We start from the raw sequence: 23,833 nt of genomic DNA, 5'->3' as shown, positions 1-23,833 counted from the left end.
AACAATAACAGGAATTTAAAAACAAACAAAGGTGGATAAGGAAGATGTGGACCAGTCTCAGCCCAGTGCCCCTGCAGCCTGAAGCAGAAGTGGCCAGTTAAGACTAGCCCAGACCTGCAGAATCCTTGAGCATGAGAATAAACACTCATTATTGTAAAAACAACAAAAAATTATTTTGGAAGAATATTTAATGGAACAGAAAAAATGTCCCATGTTAAATTGAAATATCAGGTATAAATATATATATATTATGATTAAAATTAAGTATCACACATAAATTAAAAAAAAAAAAGTTGCTAAAAAAAAAACCCGACAAGTAATACCAAACTTAATGGTGAAATACTGAATGCTTTCCCCCAAGATTTGGAACAAGGCAAGAATATCTATGGTCACCATTTCCATTCAACTTTGCAGTGAATGTCCCAGTCAGAGCAATAGGCAAGAAAAAGAAGGCATTCAGACTAGGAAGGAAGAAATAAAATTATTCTTATTCACAGATAACATGATTATATAAGTAAAGAAATCCAGATAAAGAAAAACTCTTAGAACACATAAAAACATTTAGCAAAGTTTTAATACACAAAAATAAATTTCTCTATACTAACAATGAATAACTGGAAACCAAAACTTTAAAAATAGTATTATTTATAATAGCTCGCCCCAAAATGAAATTCTTAAGTATAAACCTAGCAAAATATGAATGAAATCAAAGAATTAAATAATAGGAGAGACCTATCATGGTCATGGATTGGCAGTCTCAAAATAATAAAGATGTCAATTCTCCCCAAACTGATCTACAGATTTAACCTACTGCCAATCACAATCCCAGCAAAATTTTCTGTATATAGATAATGGGGTTCTAAAATTTACAAGGAAAATCAATGTAAGTAGAATAGAGAAAAGAATTTGGTAAAAAATAAAATAGGAGGAAATAAAATCTCCAACTTCAAAACTTAAAGTTATAATAACCAAAATAATGTGATACTAGAGAAGGGATAGACACAGAGACCAATACACAGATTAGAGAATCCAGACATAGAGCCACAGAAATATAGCCAATTGATTTTGACAAAGGTGCAAAGATAATTCAATGGAGAAAGGATAATCTTTTCTATAAACCAAGTTGGATCAATAAGACATTCAAAAAAACTAATAAATTGGACTTAATGAATATTAAAACCTTCTCTTTTGTAAAAGGCACTGTTTAGAAAATTAAAAAGTAGGCTATAGAAGTTATTTGCCAATCACTTATCTGACAATGGACTTATGTGAGTATATATATGTATTTTTAAATATACAGAATATATATATATAACTAAAAACTCTTAAAACTCAATGAGTTTTAAAATGAGCAAAAGACTTATGATACTTCACCAAAAAGATATAACATGACAAATACATGAAAAAATGTTCATCAACAGCCATTAAGAAAATGCAAATGAGAAACACAATGAGATACCACTATACACCTCTTAAAATAGTTTAAAAATAGTTAAAATATGACACCAACAAGAGTTGGTGAGGATGTGGAGCAACTGGAACTCTTCAACACTGATGATGGAAATGCGAAATGGTACAGCCACTTGGGAAAACAGTTTGGAGGTTTCTTATAAAGTTAAACATATACTTACCATATGACCCAGCAGTCCCACTCCTGGGTACCTACCCTAGAGAAATGAAAACTTATGTTCAAATAAAAAATCTATACCCGAATGTTTATAGCAGCTCTAGTCATACTAACAAAAACTGGCAACAACTCAAATGTCCTCCTTCAATGGGTGATACAGAAACTGTATTACATGCATACAATGAACTATTACTCAGCAATAAAAAGGAACAGACTATTAATACAAGCAGCAATTTCGATGAATCTTAAAGACATGCTGAATGAAAAAATCCAAACTCAAAGCTTACATACTATATGATTTGATGTATGTTACATCCTCAAAAAGACAAAACTATAGAGACAGAACACAGCAGTGACTGTTTACTTGTATTAATGTAAAATATAAAATTAAAAAGCAAAATAAGATGTTCGGGCCCATGCCCAGGCTTGGCAAAACAGCATCTCCAGTAATGTGATGCAGCTGGTTGCATTTTTAATATTCCATCAGTGCTCTTGGTGAACAGCCAAGGATGAGAACAGCTGTAATTCCTTAAATTTGATTTCTACATTCCTTCTGCTACATCTTTAGGTCAGGCTTTTCTCTCTCATGAGGCCCACTGATTCCACATCTCCATTCTTGAGCCCTACTACATTAGCACCAAAGTGACCTCTGACAGGATAAATTTCAAGCTCTTCAGCACAAGACCCTCCAAGACTTGGTCCCTGTCAACCACTCTCCTCTCTCTGCACACCCTTTCTTGCATCCCACACTCCAATATTAAAAGAACACTTAAATCCCCTGAAGGGACCTGCTATTTCACACCTCTAGGCTTTTTGTTCAAACTACATCCTCTGCCTGGAATTCCACCCCCACCATGAATTTGCCTGGCAAGTACCTTTTAAGACCAATTTGGTTACGTATTTTATGTCACTTCCAGCAGTTTTCTGTCCATGCTCACCATCACCTATATAATACTGCCCACAAGCCTCATCTCCTACCATTATTGCCTCACACTTAAGACTCTTAAAATGCCCATCTTCTAGGTAACTCTCTCCCAAACTTAATGTTTTTTTCAGCTACTCATGCCTTAGTTATGATACTCCTCCTTCCCAAGAATACTTTTCCCCACCCTTCTTTCCTGGCTAACATAAATTCATTCTAGAATAAACATCTGTCATCTCTAAGAAGTCTTCGCCTGCATTTCCAGGCTAAAATAATTACACCACTTCTCTATCTCCACAGCCTCTCTGGTTATCGCTATCAATAGCTACCTTATTTTACTGAAATCATTTTGTGCGTCCATTTCCTTCAATTTGCTCCTTAACAGCAAAGGCCATCCTTTAGATCTTTTTCTTCCTCAGGCTTAGCCTAAAATCTGGAATAGGTCCTTAAGAAATGTTTCTTGAATACAAAAATGAGAGTAAATTTACTAGGCAACTTAATACACATCTCCTTTTCTCCAAAAGGACCTAAGTAGCTAACTATATACTGAGTAACACCTAAACCTTTATACACAGGTCAGCTGGCTCTCTCCTTAGCTCTTGTTTTGTTATTAACAACTGTTAACTAGGCAGCCTTATTTAGATGTCCCAAATGTATCTCAAAATCAATGTAACCATAACTGAATCCATATTCTTCCTCAATTCTGTCTCTTAAATGTGGTCATTTTCTTGGTAAGTGGATCTAAGAGCCCAAATCACGTTAGAAACCTCAATCATCCTAAATGCCTTCCTTTCCCTCATTTCTCACACCCAGTTATTAAGTCCTGCTAATTTGTTGAGATCGAAGCTCTCCATATAGGCCTCAAGTTCAAGCCCCTGTTTCTTCAAATCTGGGCTATACCAAGATCCATTAATATAATGGGCTTATGCTCTACAGTTCTGAACCCCAGCAATTTATTTTTCATAATGTCAACAATGATCTTTCTGAACTGCAACATCATTTCACTCCTTTGCTTGGCACTCTACAGTCTATAAGAAAAAGTCTAAACTCCTTAGCATAGTATAAAAGGTCTTCTGGCCCCTGTGGTCTTGTCCAGACCTTCTCTCCTTATCGACTCTATCAAACTACACCTTACATTCACACCAAACTTCCTGCATTTCCCAAGGGACAGCCATACTAACTCATAACATGTATGACTTCCACAGTATAGTCATCTAGTGATCTTCCAAGCCTGAGATCTAAGGGAGATTACATTATAAAGCTATACCTGATCCATGCTCCCACACAACCACGACTCTTGGAAAGAACTGATCGAACTGATCAATTCTTCCTTTGGGTTTCCAACAATTTCATGTATGTCTACAATAGCACCTACCACTTGTAAGATATATTATTATTGCAATCCATTTCCCCCAAGAACACTATAAGCTACTTGAAGACAGAGGCCATAAATGATCTCTAGGAGCCACAGAATCTGATAAAATTATAAGACACATTGACAGTGTCCAGTAAATGTTTATTAATGTGGTTTAAAAAATCTTTATATTGGCTTTAACCCTGTGGTAAAATCAAGAGTTCAAAATAACGGGGCGCCTGGGTGGCGCAGTCGGTTAAGCGTCCGACTTCAGCCAGGTCACAATCTCGCGGTCCGTGAGTTCGAGCCCCGTGTCGGGCTCTGGGCTGATGGCTCAGAGCCTGGAGCCTGTTTCCGATTCTGTGTCTCCCTCTCTCTCTGCCCCTCCCCCGTTCATGCTCTGTCTCTCTCTGTCCCAAAAATAAATAAACGTTGAAAAAAATTAAAAAAAAAAAAAAAAAAAAAAGAGTTCAAAATAACAAAATTTAATATATAAAACATTAGGTTATCCCAAATAGCCATACAGAGGCAAAATCCACTAATTTGCTTTTGTAACAGAAAATAGCTAATAATTAGCATTACTCCCAAACACACAAAACAAGCTATGGCCAACAAACTCAAACAAGTGCTTATACATTTTAAATAGTATACATTGTTCCTACACGCAGCAAAGTATAGCAACTTGTTTTTAATACTTTCCCACTTCATCATTCTGTACCTTTCTACCTATTCTTTCTTACTCTCAACCTCATGGTATCCTTAGGTTATGTAAAGAAGCTCGTTTCAGGCCTGTCCCAGTTCTGTAACGTCCCATGTTCCAAAACTAATCAATTCTCTCACTTTTTCCAGTCAAATCTCTCATTCTCTCAATGGGCAAAACTCAGGTCGATGATGAAGCCAAGAAAGAATTCTCCAGAAATCTAAGGACAGCACCAACAAATGAATAACTAATATGTTTAATATTCCCTAAGATTATCTGCATTTGAAAAGAGGTAATTTTAAATGCAAATAAATACTGAATTGGTATAATAAGAGAAAAGATTTTCAAGGAGAAATTTCCCAGTGGGTGAGGAAGGGAAGGAACACAGAGGTTCACCACCTCAAGACTAAACCAAGTTGTAATCACAGTACAATAGAATGAGCACAAATTTTGGGTCACTGATTTCAGGCAAGGATTTATCAACATAGAAGAATACCAACATCTATAACTCACACTGTTATTTTGTGACTCAACTGAAATATACAGGAAAATACTTAATAAATGACAGGTGCTATGTATAGTTGATTCTTGAACAACAGGGATTTAATCTGCCCAAGCCCACTTATACTGGTTTTATTTTCTTTTGTTGAGAAGTGACAACAAAAGCCACAAGGCATTTATTCCCAACTGCCTACCCCATTCTCCACACAAGTGAATGGAAGGCAACTGGCACACAGGTCATGCCTTTGGTCCTCTAAGTACCAAAAAGAGACCTGCCTAGATGGTCAGCAGCTCCATCCCTGTGGCCCAGGACCAGGCAGGGCTGTGAGTTCAGTCCAACCTCTCATTCTCTCAATGGGCAAAACTCAGGTCGATGATGAAGCCAAGAAAGCATTCTCCAGAAATCTAAGGACAGCACCAACAATGAATAACCCAAGGCTGGTGGACAGGAGGCTATGCTGAAGCAGAGGAATGCACCTAGAGGGCAAGGTGGAAGTTGTGCGGGGACCCCTTCTTCTCCCAGCACCCTAGCAAGGCTGTAGTATCAGAATACCTGGAACCCTTGGGCCCCTCCCAGGCTGGCCAGCCTTGCCCCACCCCCAGCCTTGCAGAGGGCACATTCAAGTGTGGCTTTATCCACCAAAGATCACAGGCTCATGATAGACCTCCAGGCAGATGGGGCTGCCGCCACTGTAGTGAGCCTACAGGCCAGTACTGCTGCCTGAGAGCAGCCTAGTGGCTGCCCCTGCTGAGTCAAGGACACCAGGTTCTGGTACACTGCCAATTCCAGGCGGCCAGACCCACCCCATGGCCCTTGGAACTCCTAGAGGCAGATTTTTTTCAATAAATGTAAGTATAGTACTTTAAATGTTTCTCTGATGAATTTCTCAACATTTTCTTTTTCTAACTGACTTTATTGTAAGAATCCAGTATATGGTACATTTTACACACAAAATAAGTATTAATCAACTGTTTATCAGTAAGGCTTCAAGCCAACAGTAAGCTATTAGTCAAGTATTAGTAAAGTCAGAAGTTACACGAGGATTTTTGACTGTTCAGGGGTCAATGCCCCCAATTCCCACCCTGTCCAAAGGTCAACTGTAATTGAAAAGAACTTGATATCTAACTCCAGAAAAGATGTAGACCCAAGAATCCGCAAGACTAAGTCTAAACCAGTTAACACTAATGGACTTTCGGTAGACCTCAAGAAACCTCTATTCTTCAATTTTTCATACCTTTTCTAAATGTGTTGAGAAAGCCACAATAGATACATTCATGGAAAGAAGAGCTTTTAAAACCTGTATAATTTTCCTGGCTTAGGATTTATTTGAGGTGAAAACTAAGGCTTCCTTTGTATTTTGGAAGACAAAGAGCAACCAATGGTGTTTCCTCAGAAAGACTTTTTAATTCTTACAAGATATTTAGATAACTAGAGGTATAAATTATAAGTATTTCCTAGTCCAAAGTCTGATTGAAATCAGTTATTCTCCCTCCATTTGAGAGCATGATGGTACTACCTGAAAAACAGAAGTTCTTTCCTGTTATCACAAGCTAATGAGTGATGAAGCCCAGAGTACAATTTTTTATTGATAATTAGGCGTCCTCTAAGCAATACCAAAAACACATTTAAATTGTCTCTGTGTTTGCTATGAGAAACACTTGGTAGTAAATAAATGTGACGATCGTTCAATCGGCTAGCTTTGAGGACTTCCACCTTCTTTTCTTGGTTTTATTTTCTACTTCAATATGAAGGCCACTGCTTACCTTTGTGGCTTTTTTTTTTTTTCTTTTTCCTCCTAACTCTACATTTAAACTCCACAGGTTTGGGGAGGAAAACAAGTATTTCTGCCTCATATAAAAGTTCCTTAGAAGCATATGGAGTCTTGGGGCACCTGGTTGGCCCAGTCAGTTGAGGTCAGGACTTTGGCTCAGGTCATGATCTCATGGTTTGTGAATTCGAACCCCACGTCGGGCTCTGTGCAGACAGCTTAGAGCCTGGAACCTGCTTCTGATTCTGTGTCTCCCTCTCTCTCTGCCCCTCCCCCACTTATGCTCTGTCTCTGTCTCAGAAATAAATATTTAAAAAAAACGAAGCATATGGAATCTTTAATGACATATTTGTGTAACAACCTTATAGACATTACATTGTAGTTCTGCAAAACAAGACAATGAAACATACCTCTCAATGTATTTGTCAAGATTTCCTTGTATTTGCAACACTTTTTCTATGTACTTAGCAATACATATTTGCTCAAAGGTAAATACTATTATATAACACATTATAGATCTTTTACATATTTCCACTCCATCTTTTCTGATCAATGAATGCATTTCCAGCACGTCACTATGCTTTGTAGTATTCCAATGCATGGACATACCATTTTTATTTAACCAATTCCATACTGTTGACAACTTACTTTCAACTTTTAGTAATTATAAAGAGTACAATGATGAATAAATTTGTACAGCTACCTTCACAACATGCCTGATTATTTTGTATCTAACTATTTTTTTGATGTTATTTGAAATAAAGCAAATGATAAATATATTCTTTGAAGTAAAGGGAATGAGAGAAAGGAGTGGACAGATGAAGGAGACAGGGAAAGGAGAGGAAGGAAAGGAACAAAACAGAAAGAGCAGCAGAATAAGACATAGATTTAAAAAAATACAAATAGTATATTTGAGTTTATTAGCAGAGTTGTTATTACTGTTCTATCATTTTCAGCAAATTCCTGTTACTTAAGTTTACATAGGGTAAAACCCTTCCTTGCAATCGTAAACTAAACTTGTAACAATTCCTTCTTTGGAAGCTTATTTTCTCTGCCTCAATATTCATGGGATTCTTTTTATCCTGAATTTTATTTTTTTTTAATGTTTACTTCTGAGAGAGAGAGAGAGAGAGAGAGAGAGAGAGAGAGCGAGAGCCCAACAGCGCACGCAAGCGAGCAGCAGAGAGAGAAGGAGAGAGGATCCCCAGCAGGCTCTTATATGGGGCTCGAACTCGCAAACTGAGGAGATCATGACCTGGGCTGAAATCAAGAGTCAGACACTTAACCACTTAACCAACTGAGCCACCCAGGTGCCCCTATTCTGAATTTTAAATCATATCTATAGATTTAGACTTGTAAGAATCTCAATGTAAAGAATTTTTTTCTTCCTGAAATATGGCAGTTTGCATGCACAGGTGTTTTCTAGTGCAGACATTTCCATACGTCGCTGATTATTACTTTGTGTGCAATTTCAAATTAACTTTTTTCATTAAGGAAAAAAAAGAATTATCCCTATGTCAGACAGTTTTAGATACCTAGGATATCTCTCATCCTTTTAGCTTCTTCTCATTCCTCCCAGATCTAGTAACAGATTGCCATTAATCTGGTTTTCCATAATGTAGTGAACTTTCCTCCATTTCTACAATTTAGTGGTCATTTGGGAGGTCACATCAAGGGATATTAACCAGGTGTCTAGTTACTTTCTGATGATTTTTTAATTGTCTCAATTGCTTTCAAACATGTCTTTGTGAATTAAGAATGGATTCATATATCAATGCTGATAAGATTCTCAGGTTTGAAAAGAAGGGAGAGAGATAAGGGCGATCAGGGAGCAAATGAACATAAAAGGAATGGTTCCAAAAAAAAAAAAAAAAGGAACTAAATATTGTGATAACTTTTTTAAGTGCAAAGTTCAGGATAAAAGTTTAAAAAATAAACATGGAAAACTGAAGAAAAGCAAACATTCTTGACACTTAATTTCCAAACACAAAGGTATTTTTATTTTTTTACATACCGCCTGGAAAGCCAAATTATTAATGGTGACTATCCTAGACAAAATGTTTGGAGACATTAATTTATTTAATCAACAAAAGCTTTACATTAAGAAATTTTAGTCAAGCAAACTAATGAGAGATTGTAATTATACAGAATAGCATTAGGCATGCATGAGTGACAATCAAAGCTCCTTATTTGTTATTAGTCAAAGTTGATATAACTTTAATAATGTTAAAGACAGAAAACTTCAATGAACATTTTAGAAAGCATTTTATCACACCTTATCCCATCAGGCATTTAGATTAGCATAGTGCCTAACACGGTATCTGATTAGTCCTTATTGCCACTTATTTGTTTGTATTTTTTTTTAATTTTTTTTTTTCAACGTTTATTTATTTTTGGGACAGAGAGAGACAGAGCATGAACGGGGGAGGGGCAGAGAGAGAGGGAGACACAGAATCGGAAACAGGCTCCAGGCTCTGAGCCATCAGCCCAGAGCCTGACGCGGGGCTCGAACTCACGGACCGCGAGATCGTGACCTGGCTGAAGTCGGACGCTTAACCGACTGCGCCACCCAGGCGCCCCTATTTGTTTGTATTTTTTACAAGTGGTATTCAATGAGACCAAATTGATAGAAACCATTTAGGGAGGCATTAAAAAAAAAAAAATCAAGGGATATTCAGTTTAATAGAAAATTTAAAACTGCTCAATATTCATAAGTATAATTTTAATTTAGTAGTAAAACTGGAAAAAAACTGTTCTTTCCTAAAGACATTTTCATTCAAACCAAGAAAAACCAACCAAACTAAAAGAATTATAATTATGATAATTTGAATGCCTAACCTTTTTATAAGGAAATCAGATTTTGGCATGTTAATCACTTAATCAAGTGTGTTTTTTGAAATGTAAGGGAATATTACAAACTGAAAAATATTTTTTTGACTATTTCAAAAGGAATATAACCCAATGAATATATAATCACATATAAACATTTAAGATACCATACGTTGACATATTTGTTGACTTTTTAAGGAAAGTGTGTGCTACATATTAGCCAAAAAAAAAAAAGTACCTTTCCTCCTAATTTTCCATTCACGAGTCTTCTCTAATAGTCATAGAAATGGGGGCTGGGGTGAAACAGAATAAAATAACTTTCATTTCATATAACAAACACACAGACTGATCACTGCATTTGTAAAAACAAAATACATTCTGGTAAGTTTTTCTGTCCATGTATCCTGTAGCAAAATAACTGGAGATAGTATTCACTATTAAACTTCTGTCCTCTAAGCATAATAAAATACCTATTTTGGACACTGGTATTTTAAAAGCTCAATTATTAAGTATTAATTGTTAATTTAATTATTAACTGGTATCAAAGATACTACATTTTATTTCTATTCATTATTAGAAGATGCATGTTGTTCCATTTTAATTTTTAAAGATATAAGCATACAGAAATTATGCATTAGCTTCGGCTTGTAAATGCACTAAACACATTCTCAATTACCATGTAAGAATTAAAATTTAAGGAATAAAGTAAGAGAATCCAAAAAAATAAACAAAATAACCAATTTCTTTCCAACTATAACATTTTTTATCTTATACATAAAAATAAAAGATAGAAATGCTGACTAAGCATTATGTTATTAAGATGCTGAGAGTAAGCATTAAAGAGCAAAAAATAAAATCTGAAAATTTGGGAAAAAACTCAAACACCATTATAAAAAAATAAATAAGAGGCAACGAGGACTAATCGATCCTATCAGATACCATGTTAGGCACTATGCTACAAAAAATTGAGAATCATCAATGGTATAAGAAGTAATAAAATGCTTTTTAACTTAATAATTGTTTTTTTACCACCTGACTATCAATTCAAAGGGAGAAAATAAACTTATTACATAAATACTTCAGATTATACCCTAATAAATTCAAGAAAATAAGTACCATAAAAGTCAAAATCTATAGAAAACAAAAGTATACATATCTGGATGGTAAAGGGGAGGTCTTTGTTTTCTATTTTTAGAACAGAAAAAAATTGCAAAGGAAAGATGAAAAGGAATAGTTGCATAAAAATAGGTCAAAACCAATAAATCTAAAGAGAATGAATACTCTTGTCTTGTTTTCCTCAATAGTCAGCTATATACTTGCACCCAGAACAGAGTATAAGAGCCATAAATGACCATACTCTAATTCAGCAAGCTCAATATCAGCGTTTATTGTAGATAATTCTGCACATACAATACTCAATGAATTGTGCTGGGATAAATAAAAAATATGTATAAAAGTCTGTGAAGCAAAATTTAAATGTAAATGTCCCCAAACTCAAAAAACACTTTAAAACAGGATGCATTATTAAAATACTTCGTAGGAAGACAAAATACATATTCAGAAAATGCATATGGGGACATGTGGGTGGCTCAGTCACTTAAGCATCTGGCTCTTGGTTTTGGCTCAGGTCGTGATCTCACAGTTCCTGAGTTCAAGCCCCACATCAGGCTCTGCACTCACAGTGTAGAGCCTGCTTGGAATTTTCTCTCTTTGGCCCTCCCCTGCTCACTCTGTCTCTCTGAAAATAAATACACTTTAAAGAAAAAAAAAAAAAGCCTATGAAATAATGAAGAGAGACTATACAACTGAAAATTATGACAATTACACAATAATTATAATTATATTCTTATGAAAGCCACTGAGATATACAACCAGTTATTTTTAGGTGACAAAGGCTTATTTCCTATAAGATGACATTTTAATAAGATTTTGTTTTTACTTGAGTTCTTAAAATGATTTGAGGGGCACCTGGGTGGCTCAGGCAGTTGAGCATCTGACTTCAGCTCAGGTCATGACCTCGCGGTCTGCGAGTTCAAGGGCTGCATCAGGCTCTGGGCTGACAGCTCAGAGCCTGGAGCCTGCTTCCGATTCTGTGTCTCCCTCTCTCTCTGCTCCTCCCCCACTCACGCTCTCTCTCTCTAAAATGAATAAACGTTAAAAACAATTTAAAAAAATGATTTGAAGATGCTATAAAATACTAAGATAAAAAGTAAGAATATTTTTAAAAGATGAGGAACTCACGTATAATAAAATATCACCAGAATCCTTGGGAGTGTCACAGGACAGTTAAATTTTCCAAATGGCTTAAATTATTAAAATCTTACTTTACAATGTTGTTTAAAATCTTAGATACACAAATACACATGATTCTGGCTGACTTCTTAAGCAGAACACAGGATAAAATGGTCTCTTGTATGATGGACAGATGGACTCAGAGATGCCATTATTAACACATAGTAGATAAATACTTTTGAGATTCACTGAAATGTAGAGAACAATATTTTTCTGTACTGCTGTTAGTTGTTTGTTATGTATTTTGCCCTTTCTCTTTTCTTAACGGTGACTGTTTCCAAGGAGGCCATTCTTTCCCTTTTTGTAATTTGTTAACTGTAAACAAAGTTTTGTGGGTAAGGGTGCAGGTTAGGTGGGCCACAATAGGCCAAAAAGAAGCACTCATCTATAAATTCTACCAAACACAAGCTCTAAACAACCTCAGTTTCTTCATCTGTAAAATGGACATATGGTTGTTTGGAGGACAAATTGAGATAAAGCCAATAAAGCCATAGGCACACAACTTGGCGTACAGTAAACAATTACTGCTGCCTTAGAAATTAAGTAGCTCAATTTTTGAATACATCTGTGTGTGTGTGTGTGTGCGTGTGTGTGTGTGTGTGTGTGTGTGTGTTCACAATAAAGTCTGGAGGGGCACCTGGGTGCTCAGCCAGTTAAGCATCCAACTTTTAGCTCAGGTCAGGATCTCGCGGTCCGTGAGTTGAAGCCCAACACAGGGCTCTGTGCTGACAGCTCAGAGCCTAGAACCTACTTCAGAATCTGTGTCTACCTCTCTCCCTGCCCTTCCCCCACTTGCTTTTTGTCACTCTCTCTCTCTCAAAAATAAACATTAAAAAAAATTTAGAATAAAGTCTGGAAAGAACACCTCAAAAAGTTAATAGTGTCTCAAAGAAATAACACTTTGTATCAACTAAGATGGCTAAAATAAAAAAGTAATAATTTTGGCTGGCAAGGATATAAGAAACCCTCCTACATTGCTGATGGGGATGTAAAAGGGTACAGCCACTTTGGAAAACAACTTAGTTTCTTAAAAATTTAAACACAGATTTATCATATGACCCAGCAATTCCACCTTGGTAGTAACTATACAAAATAAAAATTTACGTCCACATAAAGACTTACATGTAAATATTCCAGTAGCATTATTCATTCAACCCAAATGTCCATCAACTGGTGAATAACCAAATGTGGTACATCCACACTCTGGAATACTATTCAGTAATAAAAAGAAATGAAATACTGATACTTGCTACAACATGAATGAACCTCAAAACATTATGCTGACTGAAAGAAACCAGACACAAAAGACCATATATGTATGATTATACTTATAAGATATACACAGAAAAGGCAAATCTGGACACAGAAAGTAGATGAGTAGATACCTAGAGCTGGGGGTGGCACCAAGGATTAACTGTAAATAGGCACTAGGGATCTTACTGGGGTAACAGAAATGTCCTCAAACTGGATTATGGTTATGCCTGTACAACTCAATGAACTTAAGTAAAAATCATTACATTTAAAATGGGCAAATTTGGGGGCAAGTGGCTACTAGCTTAGTAGGAAGAGCATTCAACTCTTGATCTCAGGGTCCTAAGTTCAGGCCCCACATTGGGTATAGATATTAAATAAATTAACTTTAAAAAAAAAGGTAGATTTTGTTGTATGTAAATTATACCTCAACAAAGTTGTTTTTTATAAAGTTAGCAATGGTTATCTTTACCTAATAGTGTCATGGGTGATTTTTCCCCCGGTTTTACTTTTTAAAATAAGGTTTTCTTTATTTAAAACAAAAAGAGTAAACTGCCAAATTTATTGGACTTATGTACAATTTAAGTGACTGAGGGGCGCCTGCCTGGGTGACTCAGTCAGTTAAGCCTCTGACTTCGGCTCAAGTCATGATATTGCACTCTGTGAGTTCGAGCCCCATGTCGGCTCTGTGCTGACAGCTCAGAGCCTGGAGCCTACTTCGGATTCTGTGTCTCCTCGCTCTGCCCCTCCGCCTCTCATGCTCGCTCTCTCTCTCTCTCTCTCTCTCTCCCTCAAAAATAAACATTAAAAAAAAAGTGACTGAGTAAAGACAAGGGGACTCTCCTCTGAATAAAGTAATTGGCTGTCGTATCTGCTTATTTTTTTATTGACTATGTCATTTCTTAGCAAGGTTCTAGAGAAGTAAAGAATTATTAAACAGCTGATTAAGTGATTCAAAATTGAGAGAAAAATATTAACTGCCCCATGTGGATTTTTCTAAACGTACTGCCAGAGGTAATTTTGTGATACGAAATATTTTAAAGATTGTTTTTCACAATCTTTCCTGGATGAGAAGATAACATAGGTTACATAGACCAATGTAGTGACACCAAGTCTAAATCTAAGCAAAACAAAAATACTAAAAGAACACAAACCCTTTAAATACTTGGGCCCAGGACCCTTTTTTAAAGAACTTTTTCAAGGGACTCACACACTCTAAAGCTTCAGAATAATTACTTTCTAGTAATTATAAAATTTAGGTAACTTATGAAATTTCTGTAACTTCTGAAACAAATCAGCCAAAGACTGCATTTGACTGTATAAATGGAAGCTCAAATCAAACTGGGTCTGAAAAGTTAGGATAAAGGGAACTTATACTAGTTTCCTATGGCTTACGTTAACAAATTACCACAAACTCGGTTGTTTAAAAACAACAGAAATTTGCTCTCATAGTTCTGGAGCCCAGATGTCTGAGACATACTACCTCTGAAGGCTCCAGGGAAGACTCCTTGCCTCTTCCTAGCTTCTGGTGACACAGGTATCCCTTGGCTTATTTATGGCAGCACAGCTCCAATTTCCACCTCCATTTTCACATGACCTTCTTCCTTCAGGTGTCTCCCTGTCCCTTCCTCTACTTATAAGGACATCAGTCACTGGATTTAGGAGCCACCCTAAATCCAAAATGATTTTACCTGGAGATCTTGAACTAATTACATCTATAAAGATCTTACCCCAAAAAGGGACAAGTTTTGGGTTAATTTTTTTTAACGTTTATTTCTGAGACAGAGACAGAGCATGAGTGGGGGAGGGGCAGAGGGAGGGAGAGACACAGAATTGGAAGCAGGCTCCAGGCTCTGAGCTGTCAGCACAGAGCCCGACGAGGGGCTCAAACTCATAAACCACGAGATCATGACCTGAGCTGAAGTCGGTTGCTCAACTGACTGAGCCACCCAGGCGCCCTGACCAGTTGTTTTTAAATACGTGAAAGTTCGTTCTTTAGGAAAAACCTCACTGAAAAAACTTAAATTTGAAATTGTTTTGTGCATTCTCAGTTGAAAATATCCTATCATTTTAATTTGCCCTTTCTCAGTAGAAAGTTTCCTATTATATCATCAGGACATTCTATCATTAAAAAATTATAAAATACATACAAAGAGTTAGATGAAAACGTTTTACTGTAACAACTTATTTCCCAAAGGCTATTTCTCTCCTGGTGTTCCCCATCACGGTGAATGCCCTCTCCAACAACCCTACAGTTCTGGCTTCAAGACTGTTGTGATACAACCAACCCATCAGCAAGTCCTGTGGACTCCTTTAAAATATATTCCAAATGCAGCCAATTCTCACTTGCCTCACCAGCCTAGTCAAAATCACTACCACGTCGGGCCAAAGTGAGCCTTTAAAATGTGAATCTGCTATATCACTCTCCTATATGAAATTCTCCAGTGGCTTCCATCACAAAGAGAATAAAATCCAATCCAATCCCCTTCTTCCCCTCCCCCAGCCAAACTTCCTTTCATCCTGGAACATACCAAGCATACACCTGTCTTACTGCTACCTCTATTTCTATTTCATGCAGTTATTTGAAAGGCTGAATCTCTGTCACTTCTCTGCTGAAATGTCACCTCATAGAAAGGCCGTTCCTGACAACACTATCTAAAACTGCACTCCTGGGTCATTCTCCCTTTACCCTTCTGAACTACTGTTTCAGAAAATAACAATTTGATGATCTACACTAGTTTGTTCTTTACTGTTAACCTCAATGCACTAGAAAGTAAGTTCCATGAAAGCAGTGGAATATTTGGCACATGCTAGCACAACTAATACCCAAATGAAGAACACACCTAACTTTGAATGGCAGCAATAACTTTTTCATGTATTTCCCTTCTCCAATATCCCCACCTCCATTTTGTGAGGAATATTACGACAAATATTTCCCCAAATTATTTCACAATATGTGAATACAAGATTTCAAATGTATTCACAATACATTTTTATTCTGCTTTGAAAAAAACAATTACCAACAGAAGTTTCTCTACAAGTTAAATATTATCAGGAATGACAACCAGTTGCTTGCCATTAGATGGGATGGGAAACAGGGCTAGTTCCCATTTCACAATCCTTTGATCTGATAACACTCTGCCCAACTGCTCCTTTCCTCTTCCTACACTATCAGTAGAACTGCTTTCCAAAAACACAAAGACTCTTCTGGAGAACAGACCCATCAATACTTAGGGCTATTGTATCTACCCTATTGTATCTCTACCTTACCAGTCATTAAGGCCTTTCTTTCCCTTGAATAGTGTTCCAAAGTAAATTCCAAAGAACAATGTTTCACAGAGGTGTTAACAGACACTGAAAAGGGTCAAATAACTTAGGAAAAACTTCAATAAGCAAAATAGAGCAGATATTGTTCCTAGAGGACTTTTCAGAATCTTAACTATGTTAATGTAGATTGTAAATCTCCAGAATGGAAAGACTATATGCACTGAAACCCAAACTTACTTTTTTCAACTCAAACTTAACAGAATCTTGCATCAATCATTTCATTCATTACTTTTTTCCCCAGCTATCTCAAAAATCTTGGTAGCCTGACTTACCAAAGACACTTTTTACTCTAGATGACAAGAAAGGTTTAAAAGGAGACTTGCTAATGGATTTAAATTATAATTAAAATGTTCACTGCAGGATGTTATTTGGGGTAAGTCACTTTTTTTCATAAACGGTGAAAAAATTGATATTACCAAAAGCATAAAATTGGGGTCGATGGCACTCAAGTAATCTCCCCTCCACCCATATATCCCTTTTTAATAACACCACTAACCAAAATAAGGCTGGGACTGGAGGTACAGAAAGAAGCAAAATTTTTTGCCTAAATATTTTACTTACATTTCTGGGGGTAACTATAATGGTAGGTAACAGATCCTTAAATAAAAAAACTAAATCAGTAGGATCACTTTAGAATATGCTAAACAACACAAATTCACACCCTGATGCAAAAATCACTTCCCTAACAAGTCCTCTTTTTTCTCCATCATTCTCCCATATCTCAAGGGATCCCACCCTTATGACTGTCCCTGAATGCCTCCCCTTGCCTCTAAAACCTTCTTCTGGTCACCCTTTTCACTCCTATTCTGTATCAGTGCCAACTTCCAACCTTGAACTAGTTCATCCTAACATTTGCAGCATATCTTCATAGATATCTGATATTAGAAGCAGAAGTTGAATTAGTCATAGACTTAACATCAGAGAAACTCCTGAAACTTAGAGGCCTAATTGGAATATGGCACAAACGCAACCTCCCCTCCCGGAAAGACAAACAATGCTACCTTCAAGTCTGATCCTCTAACAATCCTAAATTCTTTGAAACTAAAAATAGCTCAGCTGTTGTCTCATCTGCCAGCAGATGGCCAGACTATTTTTAATTCAGGATTCTAGAGAGCAGGAATGGATCAAGCTAAGCTAGGGCAGCCTAGAAGCCCTCTGCAGAGTTTGGTCTTAGCTGCAGACAGCTGTAGTGGGGCAGGTACCAAGAGAGGGCAACCTGGAGCTGTTCTTGGGCTTGTGGGCTTCACAGTGATTTTAACAATGTAGCTGTGAAGGGTTTTTTTGTTGGGTTTTTTTCTGGGTTTTTGTTTTTGTTTGCCATCTTCAAAATAAAGTCTGAAATGTAAGATAATTTGTTTAAAAATTTAAATAATCTGCATACCCTTTAAAGTTTTCATTATTTTTCTTTTGAAAAAAATCGAAATTTTCTGTATATAGTATCTTTGCAAATGGATTTTGTTTTAATAAAAATCTCCCCTAATCTAGATAAGGTGTCCTAAAACGTTTAACGAAAAAGTATAGTTTTCTTAAGAATTGTGATGAATTATAATTTCATCAGTATTATTTACAGAATTCCTATTCATAACGGGTCACTATAGTAAAAGGTAACTAAATATGGAATACCAGTGCTCTGAAATCTCCTCACATGCCAATAAAATGATTTTAAAACACAAAAGGATTAAAAGTCTGACATACCATACATTTTCCTGTTTACTGCCCATCTCCCTTCAACTCCTCAGTAAGTGCTCAGTAAATATTTGGGGGTAGAGAAGAGAAAGGATGCAGGCAGGTGTATTCAGAAGAGTTATATACACAGTATATTTAGAAGGATTATAACACTCACATCTATACTTCCTTCATCCAACTCCTACCTGTTCACAACCTAATCTACATCAGAGATGACCAAACCAGTCCATTCCAGTTTACATTCCCATCCTGCTTGATGGCCACATAGATTAAGAGACCAAAGTGGGCCTGGATTCTCAACAATGAAGACCAAGGGGAGACTTATAATAGTTTCCAGGGACAATACATATTTGAAGATACCATCTTACTACAAGACATTATACTTTCTGTAACAATGAAATGGGTTATCCCTATCCGTTTATGTTTGGTAATAATGTAAATGTATGACTGGAAGGAAACTAAATTCATCAGGGATTAACTACTTTGAGATTGTTCAATGAAATTTTGCAGGAGACTAAATGTAACTGCTAGAAAATGTGAGAAAAAGCCTTATACATCTTAAAGTACTGTGTTGCCTAGCCCCTGCCTGGGTAGTCACATTCCTCATAATAAAGCTTCTGCTAACTATATGGAAGAGGCAGACAAAAAGTAAAAACCCAGCAAAATCTGCAATAGACAATTCCTAGTATAGCTGGCACACTCACTACCAAGTAGCTCCTATACCTAGATACGGTAAGGACCAAGCTATAAGCCCTCTAAAGGTGCCAATCAAGAGGGACAAGAAGGGGCACCTGGGTGGCTCAGTTGGTTGGGTGACCGATTTCAGCTCAGGTCATGATCTAGCAGTCTCTGAGTTTGAGCCCCACATCGGGCTCTGTGCTGACAGCTCTGAGCCTGGAGCCTACATCGGATTCTGTGTCTCCCCCTCTCTCTGCCTCTCCCCTGCTCACGCTCTGTGTCTGTCTCTCAATAATAAATACACGTTAAAAAAAAATTAAAAAAAAAAAAAAGAGGGGCAAGAATATTCAATGCACAAGTTAACAAAACTGTGTGTTCACGTTCATGGCATATTAGAGGGGATGTAACCTTACAATCATGAAGTTCCATATCCCAATTTTACAAGGAAGGAAACTAAGGCCCAAAGACTCGACCATACTGCAATGTAACAGAATTGCGATTTAACCCAGGATCCCAGATTCTCCTTCCACTGAACTCTCCATTAAAACACACTCACTTAGGGGTGCCTGGGTGGCTCAGTTCATTAAGTGTCTGACTACTGGTTTTGGCTCAGGTCATGATTTCACAATGCATAAGTTAGAGCCCCATGTCAGGCTCTGCACTGGCAGTGAGGGGCCTGCTTGGGATTCTCTCTCTCTCTCTCTCTCTCCCCCCCCCCCCCTCTCTGACCCTCCCATGCTCTCTCTCAAAATAAATCAATCAACTTCAAAAAAAAAAAACAAAAAACAACCCACTCACTTATATTGGCATTTTGTATATAAAACACACTCCATTTCTTCAGTCTAATACTTATAATTTAGTATATTAAAAATATATTTAACATGGAAAATCTGGCCTCAAACTAAACGTTTAGTTTGAATCTCTAGAGTTCTTTAACCTGCACATTATTTATAAACATGTAATTCCTTTAAAAACTCTAAAAATCATTTCTTCCCTCATCCCACTCCAATTTAGTAATTACTCCTTTCAGGACCTAGATGTAAATTCAATTTTTTACACTATACAATGTCTTGTCGTATACCTAGAACAGTCTTTCATTAGCTACGAGAATAATAAAAGATGAACTTCTAATCCACGAAGGGCCAGAAAACTAAACTTAAACCCACTATAGCACAGATTTAAAGAATTTTTAACGAAAATTTCTATGGTAATGTTTTTCACATCACCACCTTAAAGTACCTAGAAAAGAAGTTAAAACAATATAGATTATAGCAAGTTAGAAAGTAGTATATTTTAATAATTAAAAGGTCTTTGCTGTCTTCACGCTTTACTTTAGTACACCTTTAAGTTACCCTGGATTTTTTTCCCTTCAAGAACACTTTTTTTTCCAAAGCCCATTTAACAAGTTTCATTTTCTTGTCAATTCGATATAGTCTATTTCCACTGCTATAAAATAAAAGCCTAAGTGTTAGGAATTCATCTTTGTGTTAAATGTCCTGGTCTCTCCTTAAACGATTTCATCTTTGACGGATGCCATAGATCAGTGTTCTCCCTTTAACAATTCCTCATCTTGCCTGTCCTCACTATAGGTATTGTTTGGAATTACTCTGCTATGGGCTTCAGTACACTAGATCTCCTCCGTCTGAACTACAGATCAGAATGCAAGCCTGAGAGCAGCTGCCACTGTCCAGACATGTGGCTGGTGGGTGTCATTGTCTTTTTCATTTTCCCCATTTCAAAACCTCCCTTTCTTGTCATAAAGCCAGCATATTTAAAGGTCCTTCACTTCCTCGCCTTTATATCGCCACCCCCACCCCTTAACCTCTGGTCTTGTTCTTCCAGGTCAGTCCAGTCACATACAACATCACTCTGTTTTTCTTGTGGCGGAGGCGGAGAGATGTCAGAATGGGCTACACCTCTTACAAAACCCCTGCTCAAGACTGTCAACAAGGGAACAACTTCGGCCTATCTTCCCAAAGTATCACACCAAACGACAAAGTTATCGAAATTACGATACGGAACCCTTCCCACGCCCAATCTTGACAAATCAGCTCCACCTCGATTTTCAAGCTAATAAACAACAGCTCATCTTCTGCTCATCACAAAGGGTGATATCCTGTCCGCACCGCACGGTCCATCAGCAAAATCTTCCCATACTCTCAAGTCGATTCCAAGCCCTGCCCTGTTCCCCGAGCCTAGCTTACTGCCCTTCCTCCTCCACCCTGCCTCTGCCCCACATCCAGCCGAGTTAGTGTCAACTCCAGCCAGGGAGCAAAGAGCTTCGCGAGGGCTCCCTGAGGTCAGCGGCGCCGGCTTAGGGCAGCCCCAGACGACCCCACCTCCGACGGCGGCTGCCGCGCGGGCCGCCCCTACCCCCGCCCCGGGCCTCCTCCCAGCTCACCTAACGCCACCTCGCACGCTTTGCGCAGCTGGGAGTGATGCGCCTTCTTCACTTCCTTGTCGGCCAAAATCTTTTCCAGGGCCCGGGTCAGGAACATGTTCTTCGTCTTCTTCCCCTCATACATGGACGCAGAGAAGGAGGCGGCGGCTCGTCCGACCCGCGGCTCCCAGCGGCTGGAGGGGAGGAGGAAGAGAAGGAGGAGGGGGAAGAAGAGGAGAGAAAGGAGAGGGGGTGGAAGTGGAGGAGAGGAGGCGTGGAGGGCAGCAGCAGGATCAGGAAGGGGCGGGCAGGTGGGAGCAGTCGCGGTGCAGGCGAGGGGCACGGAGGTCTTCACCGCCTCTCGAGAGGCCACCCCTAGAGGGCCGCGCCCGTCGGACCTCCGCTCTCCTGCCTGGGGTCGCTTCCCGGCCACCCCCCCTCACTCGCCCCTCCGGCCCAGGGGCGGCGAGGGAGCCCAGTCCGGGCGGCCGTCTGCCGGGAGCCGAGGGACAAGGCGGCGGCAGCTCAGAAGCCCGAAGAGAGCACGGCTGCCCTAGCTACCGTGGGGATTAGCACCCGCCGCGGCCGCGGACTGGCCTCCATCACCGCCGACCTGCCCCGGCCGCCATGTTGGGAGGAAACGACGCGTCACGCAGCGGCCGAACGGCTGCAGAGGAGGAAGCGGCGGCGGCGGCGGCGCTGCCTGCCCAGAGCTGCCGCGGCGCGGGTAGGCTGGGGGCGGAGGGCGGCGCGGGAGGAGAGGCCCGAGCCGCAGCGCTACGGTGGCCCGGCGGGGCCTCGCCGCCTCCCTCGTTCGCCTGCAGGGCGGCGTGGGGCGTGGCGGGCGTCCTGCGGCGCTTGGCAATTTGGGGCCGCTCCGCTGCGGGGCCGAGGACCCGCGGTACCCTTGCTCCCACCCGGTGAAAAGGACTCCAGGCTACGCTGCTTCCACTTCTCCGACTTCCTGAAGATCCTGTTAGTGAAAGCGCAGTCCCTTCAGCTCCAGGGATCGCGGAAACACCCGCATCGCCCATTCTCAGCCGCACAGTGTTTCCACCTGCCGCTCTCGACTCTTAATTTCCTTACCAATGCGTGAAACGGCTATCCAGGACCGTGCTCTCCGACTACCTCAAGGAGGAGTTTCTCTTAGGAAGAGTAAACTAAAACCAATTTGACATGGATTCAGGCATGTTGCACTTTTTTTTTTTTTTATCTTTGTAGGATTAGTCAGTAAACTCTAGATTTCAGATCCCTTCTGAATTAAGTCTAAAGATTGGTGAACAGGTAAATGTTTCTGATTGATGAGGTCCCTTAGAGCTCTGTGTTTCTGTGCTTGTAATACTACGATGCGCACCAGGACACGAAAACTAGTTTAAGAATAGAAAAGCTTTAAATACAGATTGCCACAAACATGTGACCATGTTTCTGCTTTGGTACCAAAGAATAATTAAAATTTCGACAGTGTTTAATTCAGAGCATACAATTATGAAGAATACCATAAAATATATGCAGGGAATTTATATAGTGATTTAGGTGCATGTCTACAAGTTCAAAGCTCCTGAGTCCCAAATTATTAAGAGGATCTCTCACTTCTGATCTGTTCTATTGCTCTGACTAGGGACTTGTCCTAATGCAACCAACCAAACCCATGAAACAGAGGGACTGTGATGGGGCAAGATTTGGGACAGGCTAAAAACCATGGGAAGTAAAAGTAGAAACCTTGAAGGTGACCCTGAATTAAAGTGGACAAGTAGATTAATTTTTAAAACTGAGAAACAGGGGCGCCTGGGTGGCGCAGTCGGTTAAGCGTCCGACTTCAGCCAGGTCACGATCTCGTGGTCCGGGAGTTCGAGCCCCGCGTCAGGCTCTGGGCTGATGGCTCAGAGCCTGGAGCCTGTTTCCGATTCTGTGTCTCCCTCTCTCTCTGCCCCTCCCCCGTTCATGCTCTGTCTCTCTCTATCCCAAAAATAAATAAACGTTGAAAAAAAAAATTAAAAAAAAAAAAAAAACCTGAGAAACAGATACACAAGTTCATTAATTTCATTTTAAGGACAATTTCTACATTCCTAAGGGATTGGAGATTTAGTATACTAGATCAGACATAATACTGATTTCTGTGTACACACAAAGATTATAAAAATTTTTTAGAACAAGCCCCATTTCTAGTTTATCTTTGTTTCTTCATGCCAATGTTTGTGCCAGGTACTTTTGAAAGTGCTAATCACCAAATCTATTTACTCTTCTTCCTCAGTGCAGAGATGCATTGTGTTCCCCAGCCCCCCTTGCAATTAGGTGTAGCCATCCAGATTTACCTAATTAAAAAAAATAATTCCACAATCAATCTTCCATGCTTGTTTCCCTTCTCTGGCCACATGCTGAAGATGGCAGAGCCACAAATTAGAAGGATCTTGGGTCCCTGAATTAGCATTTGGAGGAGAGGCATCCATCCATCAGGAGTATTTGTTTTGGACTTTATATGAACAAAGTAAGTTCTTCAGTTATGTTTAGCAGCTAGCT

The 23,833-nt window shown here is 38.9% G+C and overlaps 1 protein-coding gene across 2 annotated transcripts in view; it reads right to left on the bottom strand.

Moving 5' to 3' along the window:
- The window catches only part of ARFGEF1 (ARF guanine nucleotide exchange factor 1), a 151,912-nt gene extending 129,987 nt beyond the window's left edge, over positions 1 to 21,925 (bottom strand). The window contains exon 1 of one of the 2 annotated variants that reach the window (XM_040487651.1): positions 21,338 to 21,925. In XM_040487651.1, the coding sequence (XP_040343585.1) occupies positions 21,338 to 21,461 (124 nt within the window). In that variant the 5' untranslated portion in view covers positions 21,462 to 21,925. The remainder of the gene's footprint in view (positions 1 to 21,337) is intronic. The other variant, XM_040487650.1, reaches the window with a different exon arrangement.
- Between the last annotated feature and the right edge of the window lie 1,908 nt (positions 21,926 to 23,833).

Source organism: Herpailurus yagouaroundi, unplaced genomic scaffold, assembly GCF_014898765.1.
Source record: "Herpailurus yagouaroundi ecotype Mexico unplaced genomic scaffold, PumYag 165, whole genome shotgun sequence".
Lineage (NCBI taxonomy): Eukaryota > Metazoa > Chordata > Mammalia > Carnivora > Felidae > Herpailurus > Herpailurus yagouaroundi.
This window is presented reverse-complemented; position numbering and strand designations above follow the sequence as displayed.